At 40.1% G+C, this 22,605-nt stretch overlaps 1 protein-coding gene across 1 annotated transcript; it reads right to left on the bottom strand.

The window, feature by feature from the left end:
• Positions 1–1,757: 1,757 nt before the first annotated feature.
• On the bottom strand, positions 1,758–22,243 carry NEMP2 (nuclear envelope integral membrane protein 2). The gene is made up of 9 exons (XM_060780579.2): positions 22,042–22,243; positions 14,555–14,670; positions 12,219–12,447; positions 12,020–12,092; positions 10,569–10,662; positions 8,449–8,563; positions 5,421–5,646; positions 3,431–3,607; positions 1,758–2,642 (listed from the first exon to the last, which is right to left on the bottom strand). Exons 1-9 carry the CDS (start codon positions 22,115–22,117, stop codon positions 2,408–2,410), a joined length of 1,341 nt encoding a protein of 446 aa, XP_060636562.2. The 5' UTR covers positions 22,118–22,243; the 3' UTR covers positions 1,758–2,407.
• Between the last annotated feature and the right edge of the window lie 362 nt (positions 22,244–22,605).

Raw genomic sequence — 22,605 nt, 5'->3', positions numbered from 1 at the left:
ATTGATCTCACATTTACATGTTTTCGAACTGCTAGTTTGGCAGAAGCTGGGACTAACAGCAGGAGCTCACCCTGCTCCCCAGATTCAAACCACTGACCTTTTGGTCGGCAATTTCAGCAGCTCAGTGGTTTAACTTGCTGCGCCAATGGGGGCTCCCTAACCTAGTGTTACAGATCCATAATTGCCCCATATTATCATTCTGTTATGTGCCAAGTAATTTCTGATGTATGGGGACCCTTTCACATGATTTTCTGGTGCTCTGTATGACTCACTTATGGCTAACTAAGGGAAATTGAACCCTGGTCTCCAGAGTTGTAATCTGATACTGAAAGTAGTTGGCCACACTAGATCTCAAGTCTTAATGTAAGACTTTGTATATGCTCCCTGCCCCCATTAAAGCCCGCCTTAGCAGCCAGCAGCTTCACTCCCCAAAGAAGGTATGTTCACCAGCTGATAGGGCCACAGTGAGGAAGGAGGTGGTAATCAGAAGCAAGATTCCTCTTGAAACTCCTTAATTCAAAAAACAGTAAATGCAGCAAGTGAGTTTGGCAACCTATGATTTCTGGTACTATTAGTAACTTCCTCTGTATCCTGTTTTACAGTTTCCTTTTGGATCTCATTATAAACAATGAATTGAGAAATCTTTGTGATTTTGATCACATTTAAGGAAGAGAGAGCAGGTCACCTGCAAGGCTGCTTTCAAAAGGTATATGCAGGCCGAGTTTATGTTGTGATTAAACTTTTTTTCCTGTGCCAAGCTTTGCTTTTTGTAAAATACATATGAGGTCATCTGTGCTTGCACAAGTAATTCTGCTACTGCCTGCCCAGGACAACATAGCTATGGAACATACTGAAGGCCGAGAAACTTTTTCTTCTTGAGATGCAACAGATAAAATGTTGCATTCCAACCCTAAATCCTGCATTACCTCAGAAATCACACAATGCCTGCCTATTCTGAAAGCTCTACGATAGGAAAAAGGGAATATGGCATCAACTACAACCCATTGAACTATATTCCTTGAACCTTCAAGTCTATGCAAGTATCTTTAAGCAAAGGTATCTTTACTCTATCTTCACTTTTGATTTGGAAAAAAATTACATTAGTTTCAAGTGGCTTAGCCGGTGGTTCTCCCAGTCCAACAAAACAAATATTTAATCTTCAAGTAAAGTCACTGCCATCTATTAAGCAGATTGGGACAGCCTCAGGCAGCCAGTGTGTAATATCACAAACAAGGAGCAATTAGTTACTAATATACTTATTAGCATGTTTTAAAAGAGGTATTTTGTTTGGTTTTCTGCCCCTGGTGCCAAACTAACTTGGCTGGCCTTGGGCAATCAGTACCTTAACATTGGAAGGAGGGCCACTATTTGTTGCTGTGACTCACAAAGAAAAATACTTTGCATGAGTGCTGCTGTTGAAAAGTGAACTAACTACTATGGGTTTTTTCCATATGGGCCTCCTAGTCTGAATAAAAACCAAAACATTAACTTAGTGGAGGGTTATTAACCTTCAAGTGATGAGGAACCAATGAAACAGAAGTTAAATTCTTCAGAAAGCTTTGGCTGCCCTCTACTGTTGGGAGAGCAGAATGTTCCAACCAGTGGGACCTTTTGAAATACTGTTGTTGACCCTTCACAGTTTTGCAGATTTGACTTTTTGTGGATCAGATTATTCACCAATTTGATTAAAATGTTATCTCTAGGAATCTCTTGTTCCTCCAGTGGATTTTGACCACAGACTCATGCTGGAAACTCTGTAGATTTCTGGGGAGATCTTTTACATTATGCAACGCTTTTGTTCCGGGATTATAAATGTCATTTCCTAACTGGCTCCATCACAAAAACATGGGAAAAGTTTATCAAACTTCAAAAACGAAAACATCCTGCAGCACATTTTGCTATAGTTTTTCAATGAATATCTCATTGAGTCCCAACTAATTCAACTTAGCTTGTGACGACCACAAAAATGAAGTTTCTGGAGTATAACAATGACTTTCAAAGTAAGTACCACACAATTAAACAGGAAATAATGCTTTAAAACCAGGAACAGATTTTTTTTCCAAATTTTGTTACACAGTGTTATTTACAGCTTCTCCATTCCCCAGCAAATGTGGAGTTCTGGCTGTATTGAACCTTTTTCCATCCTGTGGTTCTGGATGATCCAATCCATCTCTTCCTCTGACCCTCTCATCACCTCTGTCCTCCTTATCTACTCCATTCTCTGTCTCCTCTTCCCCTTTGCTACTCCTAGCTCTCATTTGAGTCTCTCCAGCCTCTGCATCTTTTAAACATTTTAGCATCTAGTTCAAGTAAACTGGTGTGAATTACATAACCCGTTCCTCCTGGTTCATCACACCTTCATCTGCAACTGCTATGTCTTTAATGCATCTCATCTTGACGGGATTACTCAAAGAACTTCTCTGGTGGAGCAGTGCAGATTGTTTGGCTGCTTCCGCCTTTCGTCCTCCTCTTGCTGGTTCTCCTCTCTGCTGGTGGGACCAGCTCGTGGGTCTGGTTCTGCCTCTGTCCCTTCATGAAAAAGCTGATGTTCAAAGAGAGCTCCTCCAGGACCATACTGCTTCTCATGGGCAGATATTTCTTCAGGCGACACATGAGGACATCCAAGGATAAAGTGTGCAAATCTTAAAAAAACAAAATAGAGGTAAGGAGAAAACCAATACAGGTTGCACATCCTTTATTCAAAATACATGGGAGCGGAAGTGTTTTGCATATATGTATGTAATGATATATTCTTGAGATGGGAACCGTGTCTAAATACAGCCCGATCCCGGATTTGAACCGCCGACCTGTTGGCGGTTTAACCTGCGCCACCAGGGGGAGACGGACGTTGAATCCACGACATGCGAGTGTGGAGAAGAGCAAACCACTGACCACCTGCTGCAATGCAACCTGAGCCCTGCCACATGCACGATGGAGGACCTTCTTGCGGCAACACCAGAGGCACTCCAAGTGGCCAGATACTGGTCAAAGGACATTTAATCAGCTACCAAGTTTGCAAAATTTGTGTTGTTTTTTTTTATCTGTTTGTTTGTTTTGTTCTGTTAGAAATGTAATACAATGTTCTGGTTGCGGATGACACGATAAATAAAATAACCAGGGGGATATAGACTGGAATATAAATAAAGTATATTATTATTAAACATGGCTATCATGTTCTCTTTTAGTCCTCCCTTCTCCAAGCTAAACAGACTCTTTGGCCACAATTTTTTAAAGCCAGCCTTCTTGGCAGTGCAATTGTTTCCTAAATGACCTATCAGCATTTTTGCTGAAACCAAATGTGTGTTTTTCTGTTCACAAACTTGATTTGCAGAAAGACGACCCCATTCCTTCTGGAAGCTACATATTTATGCATTCACATAAGTAAAAGTACTGCTGAAATGTCAAAAAGGCAAAGAAAAGGGCTCATTACTTTTGTGGGTGTTGCAGCTTGACCACTGCAACCCAGGAGGGAAATTCAGGACGCCTGCAGAACTGACGCAGATCTTCTAAGGCTTTGATTGTCTCCTTTTCCCCTTGCTGTTGATACTCTTCTTCAGTCAGATAGCGAAGCTTAAACTTTTTGCATTTGAAAAACTGAGTTGCTTTTCTAAAAGGAAAAAAAAATAAACTGCCATTTTGCACGTTTATGGCAAACTCAAAGCAGAGAAAAGATGTTTAGCAACTGATGAGTGGAAGTAAAAGCACTTGTCAGTATTCTACACTAGCTATTAAGTTACACATACATGAGTATATACAGTAGTTATACGTAAGTCTAGACATTTTAGTAAATAAATTGACAGCAAAAACCTGGGTCAGCTTATCCATGAGGCAATGTAAACATCGTACATTAACTTTCATCAAAAAAGGAACCAAACCCTTCTACTTTCTCTGCTGCAGCACGGCTTCTGGCTTTTTACAGGATTTTTATAATGTGTATTAAATGTTTTAATTTTGTTTTAATTTTATGTTCATCGTGGCATTGAATTGTGTAAGCCGCCCTGAGTCGCATTTGGACTGAGAAAGGTGGCATCGAAATGCAGTAAATAAATAAAATAAAATAATGTTTTAATGTTTGTATATTTGTCAGTTTTAAACTGTACTGAAATGCTTTTAATGTAAGCTGCTTTGAGACTCCATGTGGAGAGAAAAAGCAGGGTATAAATAAGAAGAAGAAGAAGAGGAGGAGGAGGAGGAAGTAGTAGTAGTAGTAGTAGTTGTTGTTTTTAATGCCTGGACAGGAAAATAACACCAGTGGCTGCTCTTTGGCACTTTCCCTCAAAGGAACCCGGAGATAATAGGTGCTTCTTTTAGGTTCTCGTCGGGTGGGACTTAGCTCTCTTCTTTTGCCATTCAACTCAAGAGAAGGGGATGATTCCTTTTTTTTATATAAGAGTTAATACTGTTCCTTTATATTTTGTATTCAAAAAAGAACCATACTTCTCTGTGTAGAGTGCTGAAAGCCGTTTTTAAATGTTTGAGAAGGCAGGAAAATGGCAGCAGTGGTAATCGGGGCAGCGCTTTTCTCTGTATGTAGAATGACCCTCAACTTGTCCACAGATCATAACAAAAATCACAATTTTAGCCCCCAAACCTGCCCTTGATCTATCCATGAAGTCAACATATACATGAGTATATACGATAAGTAACATTCCCCTGGCCAGACATTCCAAGTCCTTCCTAATATTCACATCAGCGAAAAGATCTGTTCAGATTCTGATTGTGGCAAAAGGAGAAGACTGTTTCCATCTCACAAATCAATGAGGAATTGCAACAGAATCCTGCTTCTGATTATTGTTTTTGGTGGGAGGAGGCTGGAAAATCTCCTGCTGCTCTGATTGGCAGTTAATTAGACTTCCTCTCCTCAATGCAACTGCTGACTGATACAGTGGATCTTAGTCTTATGAAATACGAAGCATATATATATAATTCTAGGTTATGAATCCATAGCTGAAACACAGATTCCAGTTGCTGTTTCTGGACTACAGGAAAGGAAGAGAATGAGATCCATGCAAAGAAAAGCTAAATAACAACTAGGATCGGGCATTCCGAGACATACGTATAACAGCTCGCTACTACCTCCTGGTACTACTTTCCCGATCTCTTGAAAAATGCTCCTAAAATATTTTACACCTTTTAGCCCTAGCACATTGGGGAGAAAATGGACAGATAGCTTGGGAAGCAATTTGATGAAACCATAAAACTGATCCAAGCCAGCTATCCCATGTATTTCAGAGGGGCAGGACTCAACTTGGGGGTGCTGCTTCTGGTGGCAACACTGTGATTTTCCTCTAATGTGTAGCTGCATTGCAAAATGAGAAAAGTTGTTTGCTCACTTAACAAATGGAGAGGAGAAAGAGAGTGGATGACTTCATTATATTCTTGTTGTTTATGCTATGGCTTAACAGTCAAAGGACACCAACCTGCCAACGTGGTGCAAGACTCTCAAAGGGTAACGCAGGAATTTTGAACACAGCATGACAGCAATTGTCGCATTTGCAACCTGTGGGATGGCGGTGCCAAAGTAGACTAAGATCAAGCCGAGGAGCTGCAGGGTCCACATCAAGATGTTCATACTTTGCTCACTACTAGGAGGTCCATGTGTGTAACAAATGGCAAAACTGGCCAATCCAACTATTAGAATATACCCTAAATATTTTAAAAAATCACAAACAAACATGAAAACATTAAAGACTAATAATGTTATAGTAGAAACAACAAGGATTCAGTGATAAATAATGGTTTCTAATATCAGTAGGATAGTGAAACCACGCTGAGATTTAATATGAACTTTAAAGGAGCTGTCCACATTCCTGAAGCTGATCTGATATGGAATTAAGCTGTCAATTGAGAATACCTTGAAAACTACCAAAATTTTTGGGGAAGATATTTACAGATAAAGCTTGCCAGAATCTACAAAATGTTATGCCAAAGGTATCACAATACTCTTTCTTTTTGCTGCAGACTAGCAATTTACTCCACCCTCAAGTAATATGTTATCTTACTTCAGGGTTATAAATGCCCTCCTGCTTGGTTACCTATGGTGAAGAATAAACAGCAGCTCAAGAAACTAGGCAAACACCATTTTAACAAATGAGTTCACTCTGTTTGTTTTAAAACTGCTGCTATGGCACACTTGATAACTATCTGAAAGGAAAATAAGCTTGCCAAAGTTTTATTTGGATAAGTCATCTTATTTCAAATATAGCAGATGGTGGTTAGGAGCTCAGGACTCCCGCACATATCTATGAAATACTTTCAGATACTGCTTGCTTTTCATATTAGTGGTTTTAAGTTTTGTGGATTTGGTTATTTGCAGATTATATTTTGTAGGTTTGGTTATTTGCAGATTACATTCTCTAGGAATCTCTAGATCAGGGGTCCTCAAACTTTTTAAACAGAGGGCCAGGTCACAGTCTCTCAAACTGTTGGAGGGCCGGATTATAATTTGAAAAAAAAACATGAATGTATTCCTGTGCACACTGCACATATCTTATTTGTACTGCAAAAAACACTTAAAACAATACCATAATTAAAATGAAGAACAATTTAAACAAATATAAACTTATTAGTGTTTCAATGAGAATTGTGGGCCTGCTTTTAGCTGATGAGAGAGAATTGTTGCTGTTGTTGTTGTTGTTGTGTGCTTTTACTTCATTTCAGACTTAGGTTGTCCCTGAGCAAGGGCCGGGTAAATGACCTTGGAGGGCCGCATATGGCCCTCAGGCCTTAGTTTGAGAACTCCTGCTCTAGATCCTCCAGGGCAGCTATGTAGTCAAAATGAATTCTCATGGCTGATTATTGCAAATGCCCTAAACTCATCTTAAAGCCAGCCAGCTACACCAACTGGAGGGGTTCTGGGATGCTAGTAAGTGGGGCACTGAAGGATAATATATCTAGTAGAGGTGTGTGGTACCCGTTTCTCCCATTTCATCCATTATTTCATTCCTTTAGTTTCAGTCAGAACAAAAATAAATTTGATACGAAAACATGTAGGAGCAGGTACTTGCTTTTTGAGAGCACAGTTTAATCTTTTTATTAATCCCCTCCCCCCAAAGTAAACCCTCATTTACTCTCCTCTTCCAGGAGGTCATCACTCTTCCTTATCTGGGAAGCCTCCTTAAAATACCTTGGAGAGTGTGTCTCCTCCTCAGGTCTTGGAGCTGCTGCCTTGCGTCATTTGTTGATGCCTGTCTCTTCCTCCTTCACACCTTACTCTAGAGTAAGAGGTGAGAAGGAGGAAGAGGAGGGGGACTGGAGGTGCCTTGCTTGCATAAGAGCCGGAGGAGAGGAAGGCGCCCAGCCAGGCAGCTGTAGCAGCAACGAACCACCCTAGGCTGCAGCTCCAAGACCTGAGAAGGAAGGAGGAGAAGGCCTCAGTTATCTTTTTCTAAGAAAAGAGCATGTGTGGTGTGCCAGGCCCTGGATATGAGCACCTCCTCTAGAGTAGAAACAGCAGGTAAGAAGAAGTCTCCTTAAAGTGTATGCCAGAAAGGGGAGCCTGGGTGGGCAGAAAGAAAATGGATCTTTCGGACCCTGCCCTCCCAATTTCGGGAGGCTCCCTAAAGACGAATCGGGGTCCCCACCAAAAGCCGGGACACGAAACAGGTCAGGGTTTACCACAAATGCATAACACTAATATCTAGTGACATGCAGTGAGATAAGCAGATATGACATAATACCTATGGTTGTGTTATCCTTCAGCAATCCAACTGCCTGCATAATAGAGCCTTTTGGTTGGTGCAGCCTACTGGTTTTTAAGATGGATCACATAAGGTGAGAGGTTATAGCTGAAGCATCAAAGTAATGTCTTACACAACATCTCAGTCTACATTCTTTTCAAAAAGGTTTCACTCATGATGACCAACCCTGTTGACATTTTCTCTGTTATGAACAAATGTACTCCAAAGTGAGTATTCACAAAATACTAGGGCCATCTTCTATAAGATTTTCTACTGACTGTCCTCCCATTTCACCAAAGCAGGAACAGTATGACCCCCATATCCACAAATATGGTATCCACAATTTCAAAACATATTCTCCTCCCACCCCCCAAATAAATGTTTGTGGACTTCTCTAGGTCCTCCAATGCAATTCTATGGCATGCTTCCAATCTAAGTATGGTCAAAATATAAGGTTTGCTATTATCCACAACTTAAGGCATTCATGGTGTGTGTATGTGTCTTGAAATGTATCCCCTGTGGATATAAGGATTGTATTGTACTTTCCAAAAGCAAAAATAAGTTCTGCCTTGGAACTGCCAGAGAAAAATGCCACTTATTTTGAAACTTTACATTTTTATGAAGACAGCAATATTGCAAAAGAATTATAATAATTATCGTAATATCCGCTTTTAGATTTATACACTATTTGACAGGATGTTCCAAAGTATCTTTGACACGATACACTATTTGACATAATGGCCTGACATATTCTAATTCATATTCTTACCCAGTAGGTAGTATGATGAATTGTGCCAGAGCGCTTTCAAATCCTCTTTCCAAGTGTAAAAAAAATAGAGAGAAGAAAACCAGCATCCACTCATTAAAATCCAGAAGGTACTTAACTAAAGGGAGGAGGGCAGAATAAAGCAGAGAGGTAGGTGAATACTTTGTGGGGTTATACATACGAAGTCATACAAAAATACTTCTAGAAGAGAGGCAAACACTAACAGCCCAACCTGAAGAGCTCACACCTCACTGATGTCTTATAGCTTGCCAGAAGTCAATGTAAACCAAGCTAGCAATGATTTCTTGTTCCACTGTATACAATACCTTTATTTTTCAAAAGCAGGGAAGGATTGCTTGTGCCACACTATAATAAGGGAGCTTAGGCTCAAGCCCGAATGCAGGGAAACAATGATTACGGGTGCATCTATAATGCAGAATGAATGCACATCGACACTTATCTGTCTTGGCTCAATTCCATAGAATCCTGGGATTTGTAGTTTGATCAGCCGCCACATTCTTTTGCCGAAAAGGCTAAAAACCTTGTAAAACTACAAATACTAAGTATACTTGTATATAAGCTGATCTCGCATATAAGTAAAGGGCAGGTTTCGAGACCAAAATTGTCAATTTTGATATGATCCATGGATAGCTAGAGTCATTCCACGGAGAGGGCAAAGCATCAGCACCGTCTCAAGGGGTCATTTGTCCCTGGCCACTGCCACCACTTTTTTCCTACCCAGGCCTTTTGCCACTCTACTTAAAGGAGGATATAGGTCCTTTAAAGTGTAGAATTAAATCTTATATTTTACAAAAGGAAACTACCTTCTTCAGTAAACAGGGACAAAAGGTGAGAGCTTTGCCCATCCCGGGAGAACCTAAAAGAAACGCTGACCCTCTGTACTTTCTCAGCACTCTTTTGAAAGAAAGTGCCATAGAGAAACCACCTTAAAGCACCATAGAAAGGGAGATAGTATTAGGTTCTTCTTGGGCAGTGATTCCCAACTTTTGGTCCTCTAGGTGTTTTGGACTTCAGCTCCTACAGTTCCTAAAAGTTAGTAAACTGGCTGGGATTTCTGGGATTGGAAGTTCAAAACACCTGGAGGACCAAAGGTTGGGAACCATTGTTCTAGGACAAACCAAAGCTGGATCTATACTGCCCTACATCCCAGGCTCTGATCCCAAACTATACACTTATCCCAGATTATTTGACAGTGTAGACTCACATAATCCAGTTCAAATCAGATCTGGAATCAGATCCTGGATTATAGAGCAGTGTAGATCCAGCCTAAACACTCGCCTTTTGCCTCTCTACTCAAGAGAAGGAAATGTTCCTTTTTCGATAAGAATAGTACTTACATTGATCCACAGATAAGTTGCCCAGATTTGAGTTGCTGAATAAAATTTTGAGATATATACATATATTACATGAAGTAGGTAAGATTTATTTCTGATTCCTTCCAACTGGAGAGTTTTGATTCACAGAATGCTCCTGACTGCAGAAAAGAAGCTGAATCCACCCTGCTAGCTGAAATCCAATTGTCAGTCTGAACTAAAATAGACCAACTACATCAATTGCTGAACAATATCCAATGCTTCTGTAAATTCCACTGATTCATTGGATCTAAGCTAGTTGGGACGAGCTATTGGATAGTGGTGAACAAAGTGGTTTTGGATTGTAGCTCCCATCAGTCCTTGCAAGCAATGTGAAAGGTGAAAAATTGCTGGGAACTGCAGTCTGACAACATCTGATGCCCAGTCTTTGCCCACCATGACCCAACCCAATTAAGGCCATTAATTCTTATGATGGGTTGTGAAGTTCCCCTTATTTACATCTTCCTCCTAGCTAAGATATATCCGGCTGAGCATTTGAATTGTAAACAAATAAGATTAGAATGAAGTAAGCAAACGTTATTCTAAGAAAAGAAAGCATTATATAAACAAACAAGCCCTCACTCGTTGACACAAATTCAGCTGTAACTACTTTAAAGCAATTATACTTCAGCGTTGTTATTTACTTATGGCATCCAGGGACTAACTAAAAGCTCAATTTACTCTGGGAAACCGAGCTAAGTGTCAAACACTCAGCTGTCTTTTTAAAAATGTTATCAGCAGTGTGCCTACCTTGGGAATAAATCTTTTAAGCATCAAAAGGAGAAAGACTAGAGTGGCAAAAACACCCAGCGCTACTCCAGCAGAATAATAGAATACAACACTTCTGTTTGGGAAGAAAATAGGAAGGGTATTAACATTTTGTGCACAGGGATAAGGGGGTTCAAGCATACAGAAATTGAGAACACAACATCATCTCATCAACATGCCACTAAACCCAAGGCTGGTCCAGAGTGGCAACACAAGGGCCTTAGGGGCAGCTACACTGCCATCTCCATCTCTCAGTGAAGGCGGGGCAGAATCCAGAGTCCAGTGGAGCTGAAACCAGTTTGGCCCAGTTGGGTGGTCATCTAACCTTGTATGTCCCCTGTTGCCATTGCTAGACTGCTATGGGGTTCCAAAAGAACTCTTGACCATCACTGCCTTTGCTGTCATCGCCACCTTCTTTTCTCTTCTTCTCCTAATGACAGCAAAGGCACTGAGAGATGGCTAGGAGCTCAGTGACCATCTGCTGTGGTGACAGGAAGCCAATAAAGGCCTGACCAATCCCATTTTCCTTGCATGGTAGTGCACAAAGAACAGGGGATGGTGCCTTCAGCTAGTATGGTCCAGTTTGTTTTCAAATTAATCCATTAAGCCAGGTATACTTTGCTTAAATATACAAAAACACCTGAAACTTTTTTCAGAATGCATCTCAGGATTTTTTTTCCAGCCTCCACTTTCCTGTTATTTCAGTTTTGGTGGTGAAAGCTTTGTAGATCTATGTTTTCCCCCCTAGCATACTGGAGATAAAAGTCTATTGGGTATATGCTGGAGTTAGCCCCAGCTTCTGCCAACCTAGCAGTTTGAAAACATGCAAATATGAGTAGATCAATAGGTACCACTTCGGTGGGAAGGTAACTGCATTCCATGCAGTCATGCCGGTCACATGACCTTGGAGGCATCTACAGACAACGCTGGCTGTTCGGCTTAGAAATTGAGATGAGCACCAGTCCTCGGTGTCGGACACAACTAGACTTAATGTCAGGGGAAACCTTTATCTTTACTGAACTAACTGTGGTTCTCCAGGTGCTCTTGGACTGCAGCTCCCATCAGCCATAGTGAGCAATACTAAGGGTGAGGAATGCTGAGAAATGCAATTCCAGAAGCATATGAGGAGCCACTAAATTTCAACACCACCTTTGTGATAACTAGTAAAAATATTACAGTACTTATTTGATAGCCAATATAGTGGAGTGGTTTCAGCACTGGACTCTGACTCTGAAGACCAGGGTTCAAATACCTGCTCAGAAACGGAAATGCACTGCATGATCCTGGGCAGGTGAAACTCTTTCAGCCTCAAAGTAAAGTAATGGCACCCTCCCTCTGAACAAATCTTGCCTAGAAAACCCCACTGGACGTCCACCTTAGGGCTGCTATAAGCCAAAAACAACTTCCAAGACACAACGACAACAAGCACTTACCTACTTAGGCTATGCGCAAAGTGAAAAAGAAGGCCACCAACAACAAATAATAGAAAGAGTTTGCGATCAAGCACTGAAACAAAACAAAGCACAAGAAATATCCACATTATCTCACAGAGGTTGCTTGTCACTTAATGCACATCAATCAAGTGACACTGGTATAGTATTATCATGAACGGATTTTTAAAACATTACTCACTGTTCTGCTGGGCACTCACGGTGTAGGACACTTTTTGCAGGGGTTGGACCTTGAAACATGTTTCATCTCCATACTGGTCCAGTGATATGATGACTTGCTTAGAAACGCCTGGCTTCCCAATGCTGTTAACCAAGCATTTTAAAAAAGCAAACAGATTTTCTGAACGTTGACAGCCATGTTCTCCTGGAACAGATACTACTTCCAACATTTCAGTGCTATTTATTTTCACCTGGGAAATGGAAAAAAGGCTTAATATTATTCTTGGCTCATAAGTACCGGACAAGAAGAAATATGCCAGTAGCGCTTCTTACATTTTTCCACTCATGATCCCTTTCTGGATGAAAACTGTTTATGTGACTCCAGGTATATAAAACAGGTATAAAATCAAACATTTATTGAAAACAAACCAGCATGTAAAAGGCTTGCTAAAAAGCTAAATTTCCTTTTTATAAAGTACAGCTGAAGCATTTTCTGCAAAGTCCACTGTAAACCAAGCTTTAAACTGCAGTGGCCAAACAACAAACTCCCACAAAAGTGCATGAAAGTGTGTCCTTAATTCGCATCAGTGCTCTGCAGTAATCGCCATCTGGGCCTCATATTGGTTCCAGGATTTCCTATGCTGCCATCCACATAGTAAAACCACCCCCTTCAATACCAGTTTGAAACTGTGTTAAATGGCCAGTGTAAATGGGGCTGAATGCTGAAATCCAGAATTCTACATTCAAATGCAGTGCAAGGCTACATCCACTGCCAGGTTGTACACATTTGTATGCAAGCAAGAAGAGCAAAGAGGATGCATATATGAGTACACAGCATATTCGTAATAAAACTGAAATGGATTTGTGACAAGCCAGTTTTGGTTTCAGGTTAGGTGCAAATGTGACTTGTCTGCAAGATCTTATAATACAATTAATTGATTTTTTTCTTTATTTCAAGCACTGATTTCTAAACATGATACTAGATCCTGTGTTTGGATTCTAATTGTTGCACCCCAGCCAAAGTTCAACTTGTCCTCAACACCAACCAGGAATCCCAAAGCAGCAGTAAAACAGTTTGTTGGAAAAAGTACATATAAAAAGGGAAAATCACCAAAAAAGGCAAAATCTAACAGGTAATAGGAAAAAGTAGTCAATAAGTAAAAACTCTAACCAAACTGGTGAGGAGTAGAACACTTCAAAGGTAATAGTCCAAATAATCCAAAAGGTACAGGAAAGCATGAATCATAACACGAGCATAAATCCAGGAAAGCAAGGATCAAAACATGAGCATAAATCCAGGAAAACAAGAATCAAAACTTCCAAGAACTTAGACTAAAACATTAACTGAAAACAGGACTTGAGATCTTCACTATTATGCAGCATTGCCTGATCTGAATTCTCAAGGAGGCACTTCTCTGATTTAAGGACCACAAAATATGAAGTCATTTCTGTGACCATGATTCCCTTGCCTTTGAAACTTTTTTCGCTCTTCCTTCTTACTGAGTCTTTGCGATTTTCTGAGCTTGCTGGATTCTTCCCTAAGATCTAGCCTGATACGCCTATCAAACACAGGTGTTCTCTCAGGTGAGCTTTCTCGCCCATCCATATCTTTATCTGGGGTTGCTGTGCTACTAGTAAGTGAAAGGTCTCCACCAGTCACTGCATCTCCTTGTCTGCTGGACTCCAAAACAGTTTCACTTTCAAGCCTATTCTCACAGACAGAATCTTGGTCTAAAATCCCTTCATCTGGCTGAAACACAACATTAATGAGATTCTATGTATAAAACGATCCAGGTCAGAATGTTACAATGATTCCTTGACTTAAGAGTTCAATTCATTCCATGACTGACCTCTTAACTCAAAAATTCTTATCTCATAGCACATTTACAATTAAAATGTAATTAATTTGTTCCGGCCCCCCGAACTCCCCTCCACCCCATTTTGTTATGTGTTTTTTATAAGAAAATGGACTTTATAAATAAGAAGGTATAAATGCACATTCACATGGAACAATAAAAAGAAAGATAAACTTTTAAATGGTAGAAGCACAAAGTTGTGGCAAGGAAACACAAAGCATAATGTGAAGAGCCAGAAACATCCTTTTCTTCCTATTGTACTCAATCCAGGCTCCATCCCTCTCTTGCTCTCTCTCTCCCTCTTTCTCTTTGTGAAGCCAAACATACTAGGAATAAAAAACACACAAAATCAACTAATCCAAAGTTCCTCAAAGCGGAGAAGAGCAGACAGCAATCTCCCAAGTGAAGGAGTTCTTCCCAGTATACTTTCTCTCTATCCTGATGCTTCTTTAGAAAATAAACTGCCGTGTAATGTCCGCATGAATCAATGGTGGGCCCTTACCTGAATAGTTGACCAGACATTTTTCAAGTGGATCACTCCATCTGGGACGTAGCAGAAACACGTTGTACCAGAGCTGTCCATTACATCGGTTGTCGTCAAGGTCCTGCAACTGTGATCTAGACAAGCAAGAGGGGATGTAGAAAAAGGTTTGGAGATCCCTGCAAATTATTTGGACATTTTTTAACATTGGTTCACATCAATCTTCCCAGTTGGAAACCAAGTCAAACCAAATTGCCATTCGTAGTATTTGCATCTTGTTTTCTCTCGAACAATTAAAATTACACAATGTATAAAACTTAAAATATATACACATTAAAATTGAATGAAACATGGGACTTATTAAATGTTGCACTCCAGGCCCTCTGACTTTAAACACCACACAGCTGAGTAGAAATGCAAGCAGTTTATTGAAGATATTTTAAAAGCAGCAGCAGCAGCAGCAGCAGCAAAAAAAAAAAAAACTCCATAAAATTAGGTAAATCCAATTAGGTAGAAAGATAAGCAGGAACAAATAATCCAGGAAATTAATCTATCAGAGTTCATGAAAAACAAATACAGAATATAACAATGCACACCTATCTTGGTTTGGCAGAATAGCCTTATTTAAAATGAAAATCCTACCCAAAGTAAACTTCCTATTTAGAATGATACCCCTCAAAATTTCAGAAATTGAATTGAATAAATGGCAGCAATTAACAAATAAATTTTGCAACAATGGGAAAAAGAATAGAATAAATAAATGCCACTGGTACAAACTGCAGAAAGAAGGAGGACTATGACTACCCGAAATCAAAAGTTATTATGAGGCGAAGCAATTGAGACATGTGGTGGAAGGGATGCTAAATAAAGCTGATACAGACTGGATGGAAATAAATAATAAGGATATAGAAATGAGATTAGAAAATATTTTTTTTAAGGAATGCTCAAAAAAGGAAATTAATCAAATTGGAAATGTACCATTGGAAAATATAATAACAATATGGAACAAATATAAGAAAAACCTAATTAAAGGGAATTCAAAAATAATGCCAGCTATAATGGAGGGGAAATTTCCTAAAAATCTAAAAAAAATGTGATGGATAAGGAGTTGAAAAAGAAGAAATTAGACAAAATTGGAAGTTGGATGGAACAAATAAAGGAGAAGAGCACCATTAAGGAAATCCGAGGTGAATTAAATATATCATGGCTCCATTGGGTCCAACTGGACCAATTGTTCAAAAATTGGAAAGGAAAGAGCTTAGGGGAAAGAGAACCAACGAAATTTGAAAATATAATATTAAAAGAACTGGCTAAAGAAGAAAATGAGCATCAAAAAGGGACAACAAGTATTATATACAAAATATTAATAGAGATTAAAGGGGAGAAAAAAGGGATACAAATAAGGGAACTATGGGAAGAAGAACTGGGAATAAAAATAGGAGAAAGGAATTGGGGAAAATTATGGAGAACAAGACACCTCAAGAATTTATCAATTAGGATAAAAGAAAACTACTATAAGATGGTATGGAAATGGTACCTGACCCCGACAAAGATCCATAATATGGATAAGAGTTGTTCAGAAAAATGTTGGAGGGGTACGTATATCCACATGTGGTGGCAATGCAAATATGTACAGAGTTTCTGGGGAAAAGTTATAGTAGAAATAGAAAGTATTATGAAGAAAAAAATTAATAGAAATCCAGCGACTATACTGTTATCTATTTGCAATACAGATGAATGGAAGGAAAATGAAAAGAATCTGATAACAATGTTGTTAACGGCTGCAAGGCTACTAATAGCAAAATATTGGAAAGGAGAGGTGGAAATTAAGATAGAAGAATGGTACAAGGAAATTTGGAAATTAGCAATAAATGACAAATTAACATGCAATTTAAAGGTTAAAAAAGGCCTAAGGAAGGATAATGATTTTGAAAATATATGGAAAATATTTATTGAGGAAACATTAAGGAAGGAAGATGGGAACCAACCCCCACCAGAAGAAATGAGGTTCTGGTGGGAGTATAAAGAAAAGAAGAACTCCGGAGATGGGGAGCACAAGGGGTAGCACAACTGGAGAAAGGGAAAAAAGTAATTATGTGAATTATAGAGATTGTTTTTGTAATGAAGGGAATATAAAGATAATAAAATTATTAGATGTTTAGAAAAAAAGAGGAGAACAAGTTGAATCGCTGTAAAGAATCTGGCTTAAAGAAAAGGATGTAGTTTTTGCTAAGACATCTTTATTTCCTACATTTCTTTCACTATATTGTTCCACCTCTTTTTATGTATATAGCATTTCTTTTGTGGTTAATAAAAAAACTAATTAAAAAAAAGATATCGATTTATAAAATAAAAAAAGAAAAGAAAAACAAATACAGAAACTTCCAAGGTAAAACTCCAAAACTTGAATCATGAATCAAAGAAGGCACTTAACACATGAGTCTATCCAAGGCAAGACTTCCAAGGACCAGGAAAGATGTCTTGATTCAATTTCAACGTTGCTTCGTCTGAACTAGATTCTGTACGTGGCACTTTTATCCCCTAATCTACTCATTGTCCCAGGCAGCCAGGAATGGATTTTGTTTCAGCCTTGACTCTGTTATCAATCTCTCTCTCAACCTGGCAGAATGCCTAAGAGATTGGGTTGTTTGCCTGTGTTGATTAAAAACATGCCTTCTATCTACTGGCTCATTAATTTCTGCAGCTGGCCCAGGTGCCGAGCTATTCTCAAGCTCAAAGTCATGGAATTCTCTGGTAGCAATTCAGGCCCTCTTTCAGGGACCATACCATCATCCCCAAACCCTTCAGGAACATTCTCATCAGAAAAGACACTTTGAACAGGAATCCCATTGTAATTCTCTGCATCAATAGCAACCTCATCATTGAACCTCATTGTCATTCCCAACATCCAGAGTACCCTGATCATTAGACACAATCACAGGCCAACTCCAACACTAAATATATATAATTAAAACTGATGAAATATTTTTAAAAACTTGTTTAACTACATAAAGCACAGTACCCCCTGGTTGGTCTCTAAAACTGTCCTATCCAAAAGTCTGCCTGGGTAAAAAGGTCTTAGCGTGCTGCCGGAAGGACTAAAAGCCATGACTAAAACTCAAATTATTATTACTGCTGAAGCTAGTCAAACTCAGAGGCCCTGACTGAACAAACTTGTGGTGATTATCCATCTGAAGAAAGTAAACAAATGCCAACCTTTGCCTTGCAGTAGTCACTCCCTGAGTGCACTTTATTGTGTTGTGCTGCAAAGGAGCTACACAAATGTCCTTCTGTTTGGCCTTAGCTTTAACTCAGGCTAAAGAATTACCAGACTTCTCATGTAGAAGCTTTAAATATATTGACTCAATCCATCAGTGTTTGTAGCAGGGGTCCTCAAACTAAGGCCCGGGGGCCGGATGCGGCCCTCCAAGGTCATTTACCCGGCCCTCGCTCAGGGTCAACCTAGGTCTGAAATGACTTGAAAGCACACAACAACAACAACAACAACAACAACAACAATCCTATCTCAAAAGAAGGCCCACACTTCTCATTGAAATAATAATAAGTTTATATTTGTTAAAATTGTTCCTCATTTTAATTATTGTATCGTTTTTAAGTGTTTTTTGCACTACAAATAAAATGTGTGCAGTGTGCATAGGAATTCATTCATGCTTTTTTTCAAATTATAATCCGGCCTTCCAACAGTTTGAGGGACTATGACCTGGCCCTCTGTTTGAAAAGTTTGAGGACCCCTGGTTTGTAGCTTTTTAGATTTTCTAAAGGAGCTTTCCAAGGTGCTGAAACTATTTGGGAACTAGTGTTCAACACCACGGATAACTCAGCAAAAGATTACAACAGTCTGGTACAAATTCATCACCTCACTGAAACGGCTCCAATCTATCTTACAAAAAAAAAAAAAAATCACGCCACGGAAACGTACAGTGGCCCTTTGGTATCTCCGGGTTTTTGTTCCACACCCCTGCGAATACCAAAATCGGTGCTGTAGATCAGCCTGAGCCTCTTGAGGCTGATGGGATCCATGATGATTTAGAGAGGATTGTGGGGTTAAATGTGGGATTTCCTGGGGCTCGAAGTGATGAAGATCCTCTGTGAGAAATCTGACTTGGAAAGTGCAGGCCATCAAAATCAGTCAGAGGAGCCAGAAATGGCAACATTAGATAAGGAGTCGGGCGAAGAACTAAGTGATACAGAAGGCTCTCAGGAAAAAAACACCTCGAGCTATGGAGATCAAAAAAGGTCTTTGTTTACAGATCACAGCAGATAATAGGCATCATAAGTCTAGTCTTTCTCAACATGGAAACGTTGAGAAAATTTGTGGGAAAAGAAATGACTCCATGGGTGCCTATTTAGCAAGTTGTTTATTTAAGGGTAAATTCAGGCAACGTAGCGTTTAAGTGAGAAGCTAGGCCTGAGTTCTTTGGGTTTTGTTTCAAGTCAAGCCTTGTTTTGGATTCAAGTATTTTGGGAGTTTCTATGTTCCTTTTTGGGGGGTTCCTGTTCAAGTTTTACTAAGTATACCTTTTACTTGTGGACTTAAGATGTTCTTGTGACTTTGGGCTATTCCTGGACTGAATTACCTTTCCATCTGCAAAAGACATTTGGATTCCTGTTGGATTATCAGCTATTGCTAAATCTTTATGGATTATACATCTACTTCTTTATTCCTGATTTTTTCCAATATGTGTTTCTGTTTATAAGCAATAAACAGTTTGCTTATATCCTGGACTCTTGTGTGGTGCTGTGGTCATAGGTGTTCCCAGGCCTAGAGTGCAACAATCTGTGGACAAGAGAGTGCACCTCTAAATTGGCATTACTCAACAATCAATGTGATGGTAATACCGAAAGAGCCAGTGTGGTTCGAGTATCGAACTACAACTCAGGGGGCCCTTCTACACTGCCATATAAAATCCAGATCATCTGCTCTGGACTGGATCATATCGCAATGAAGACTCATATAATCAAGTTCAAAGGAGATAATCTGGATTATATTGACGATATGGCAGTGTAGAAGGGGCCTGTGTTCAAATCCCATCTTGGCTCTGAATTACACTGGGTGACCTTTGGGTGAGTCACACTCTCTCAGCCTCAGAGGAAGGAAATCACAAACATCACCCTTCCCCAAAAAAACCAAATCTTCAGCCTTCTCTGTCAAAGGCACCTTCAACATTGCCATATGTGACGATGTGTAAGTTTTATTCCTTTGGTTATGTGTAGTTTGGACAATGGTTTAGGGATGGTAAGTATGTGAGATTATGTTTTGTTGGAGAGAGTGGCTTGATGTTAGCTAAGTTGCCATAGCAACAGGGGCGGAGCCAACCGCCTCTTCAGAGGCAGCTGTGTTTTAAAAATCCAGTCAGTGGCCAGAGAGCTACTGAGAAAACACTGAATCTTTTGGTGGAGATTCAGGGAATGTGTCTGTAGCCAGTGTGCTATAGGGAAAAACTGAATCTCTTAGAGATTCAGGGAATCAATTGGTGACCAAAGTGGTTGCAGAGAAGGACCCGGTACAGGGGGTTGTTGATTCTGAATTAAGAATCAAGGTTTGGCTGGGTTTAAGCCTGTTGTGCCAGCTGTGAAACCTTATGAAGTGTTTGCCTGAGTTTACTCATGAAACCTTTCCAATGTAACCATCAAGATTTATGCCTCTTTTGAAGAACAGTTATACATTGTTATACTCCTGTTAAAATAAACTTGTTACTTTTTCCTCAAGCCTTGCCTGATACAGTTTCTTCTAAATTGAACGGCCTGCAATAATAAAGTCAGCCAGAAACAGTCCCTTTATAAAATAGTTCCTAGGCTGATATTGATAGTTGCCCGGCTTCCCTCATAGATAAGGTGGCAGTGGGTGCTTTACCACGTGCACCTTCACAATTGGTGGTATTCGGTGGCATTAAGACGGTCATCGTCGCAATTGGTGGCAGCAGTTTAATAACGGACCTCCTCACACCATATAATCCAGGTAATCTGCTTCTAAATGGGTTATATGAGCCTACACTGTCATATAATCCAGATTATCTGCTTTGAATTGATTATCTATCTACACTTTGTCATATAATCCACATTATTTGGTTGAAGTGGATTATAAGCGTCTACACTGTCATATAATACAGATTGTCTGCTTCGAATCGGATTCTCTGAGTCTACAATTGTTGTATAATCCATGGTATGTGCTTCATGCAGTCATGCCAGCCACATGACCTTGGAGGTGTCTACGGACAACACTGGCTCTTCGGCTTAGAAATGGAGATGAGCACCACACCCCAGAGTCAGACATGACTGGACTTATTGTCAGGGGACTACCTTTACCTTTACTATGTGCTTCGAAGTGGATTATATTAGTCTACACTTTTCATATAATCCATATTATCTGTTTCAAACTGGATTATGAATCTACACTTGTCATATAATCCAGATTGTCTAATTTGAACTGGATTCTCCGAGTCTACACTTGTCATATAATGCATGGTATGTGCTTCAAAGTGGATTATATGAGTCTAAACTTGTCATATAATCCATGGTATGGGCTTCAAAGTGGATTATATGAGTTTACACTTGTCATATAATTCAGATTATCTGTTACAAACTGGATTATGAGTCTACACTTGTCATATAATCCAGGTCACCTGTTTTGAATTTGATTATATGAGTCTACACCAGGGGTCCACAAACTTTTTAATCCGAGGGACAGGACACAGTCCCTCAAACTGTTGGAGGGCCGGATTTTTTGAAAAAAATATGCATGAATTCCTATGCACGCTGCACATATCATATCTTGTAGTGCAAAAAAACACTTAAATGCAATACAATAATTAAAATGAAGAATAATTTTAACAAATATAAACTTATTAGTATTTCAATGGGAAATGTGGACTTGCTTTTGGCTGATGAGATGGGATTGTTGTTGTTGTGTGCTTTCAAGTCGTTTCAGACTTAGGTTGACTCTGAGTGAGGGCCGGGCAAATGACCTTGGAGGGCCGTATCCGGCCCCTGGGCCTTAGTTTGATGACCCCTGGGCTACACTGTCATGTAAGCCAGATTGTCTGCTTTGAACTGGGTTATCTGAGTCTACACTTGTCATATAATCCACATATTCCGCTTCGAAGTGGATCATGTGAGTCTACACTGTTTTATAATCCAGATTATCTGCCTCGAAGTAGATTATATGAGTCTACAGTCATATAATCCAGATTATCCGTTTTGAACTGGATTATATAATCCGGATTTTATATGGCAGTGTAGAAAGGACCAAAGAGTGCTGGCGCCTCATCAAATTACAACTCCCATTATTCCATTGCATGGAGCCAGGGCAGTCAAAGCAGTGCCAGTCCTTGATTTTGGGATTAGGGGTGCATCTACACTGTAGAAGGCCTGCAATGTGGGCACTGCTTGACCTGCCATGGCTCCAGGGCATGGAATCGTGGGAAGATGCCTAACCTCTTGGGTTGCTCCCCAAAGGGCTCCAAGGCCATGATTCAAGGGCTACCAACCTGCGAAGAGGGCCAGCTCTCCCCACCCGCGGGCTGCCTGGACCAAGGCGCCGAGGAAGACCAGCGTTGGCAGCATTCTCCCCAGTTTGAATCCGTTGGAGGGGAAGCAGGGCGCCTGGCCGATCCGGAGCCTCTTGTTTGCATTCCCAAGGCGCGGTGGCTCCTCCTTCCCTGGAAGAGAGAGAGGAAGGAAAGGCCGGGGAGAAACTGCACTCTTGCCGGGCTTTCCTATTGGCTGGGGGCGCCATTCAAACCATGCGCCGCATCCAATCAGTGCTGGGCAATCATGGAATGGGTCGTTCTGTGAAGTCTTTTGCCTCCTCTGCCAGAGTGCTGGTTGTTTACCAAACTCCCTCGTTCCATAGATTTGAGTTTGGTAGTGAAAGTGGTACCAAACTGCGTTAACTCTCCCGTGTAGATGCACCCTTGCATGGGGAGAGTGTCAACTCAAACCAAGTCACTGAAAGGCTCAAAGGGTGAGTATTCCTTACTCAAAATGTTTGGGGCCATCGGTGTTTTGGATGCCCAATTTTATGGAAAAAAAAGAGTCATAAAATTAGGAGG

This window comes from Anolis sagrei, chromosome 1 (assembly GCF_037176765.1).
Source record: "Anolis sagrei isolate rAnoSag1 chromosome 1, rAnoSag1.mat, whole genome shotgun sequence".
In the NCBI taxonomy this organism is placed as follows: Eukaryota; Metazoa; Chordata; class Lepidosauria; order Squamata; family Dactyloidae; genus Anolis; species Anolis sagrei.
Note: the sequence above shows the minus strand (reverse complement) of the source record. Positions and strands in the feature narration are given on the sequence as shown.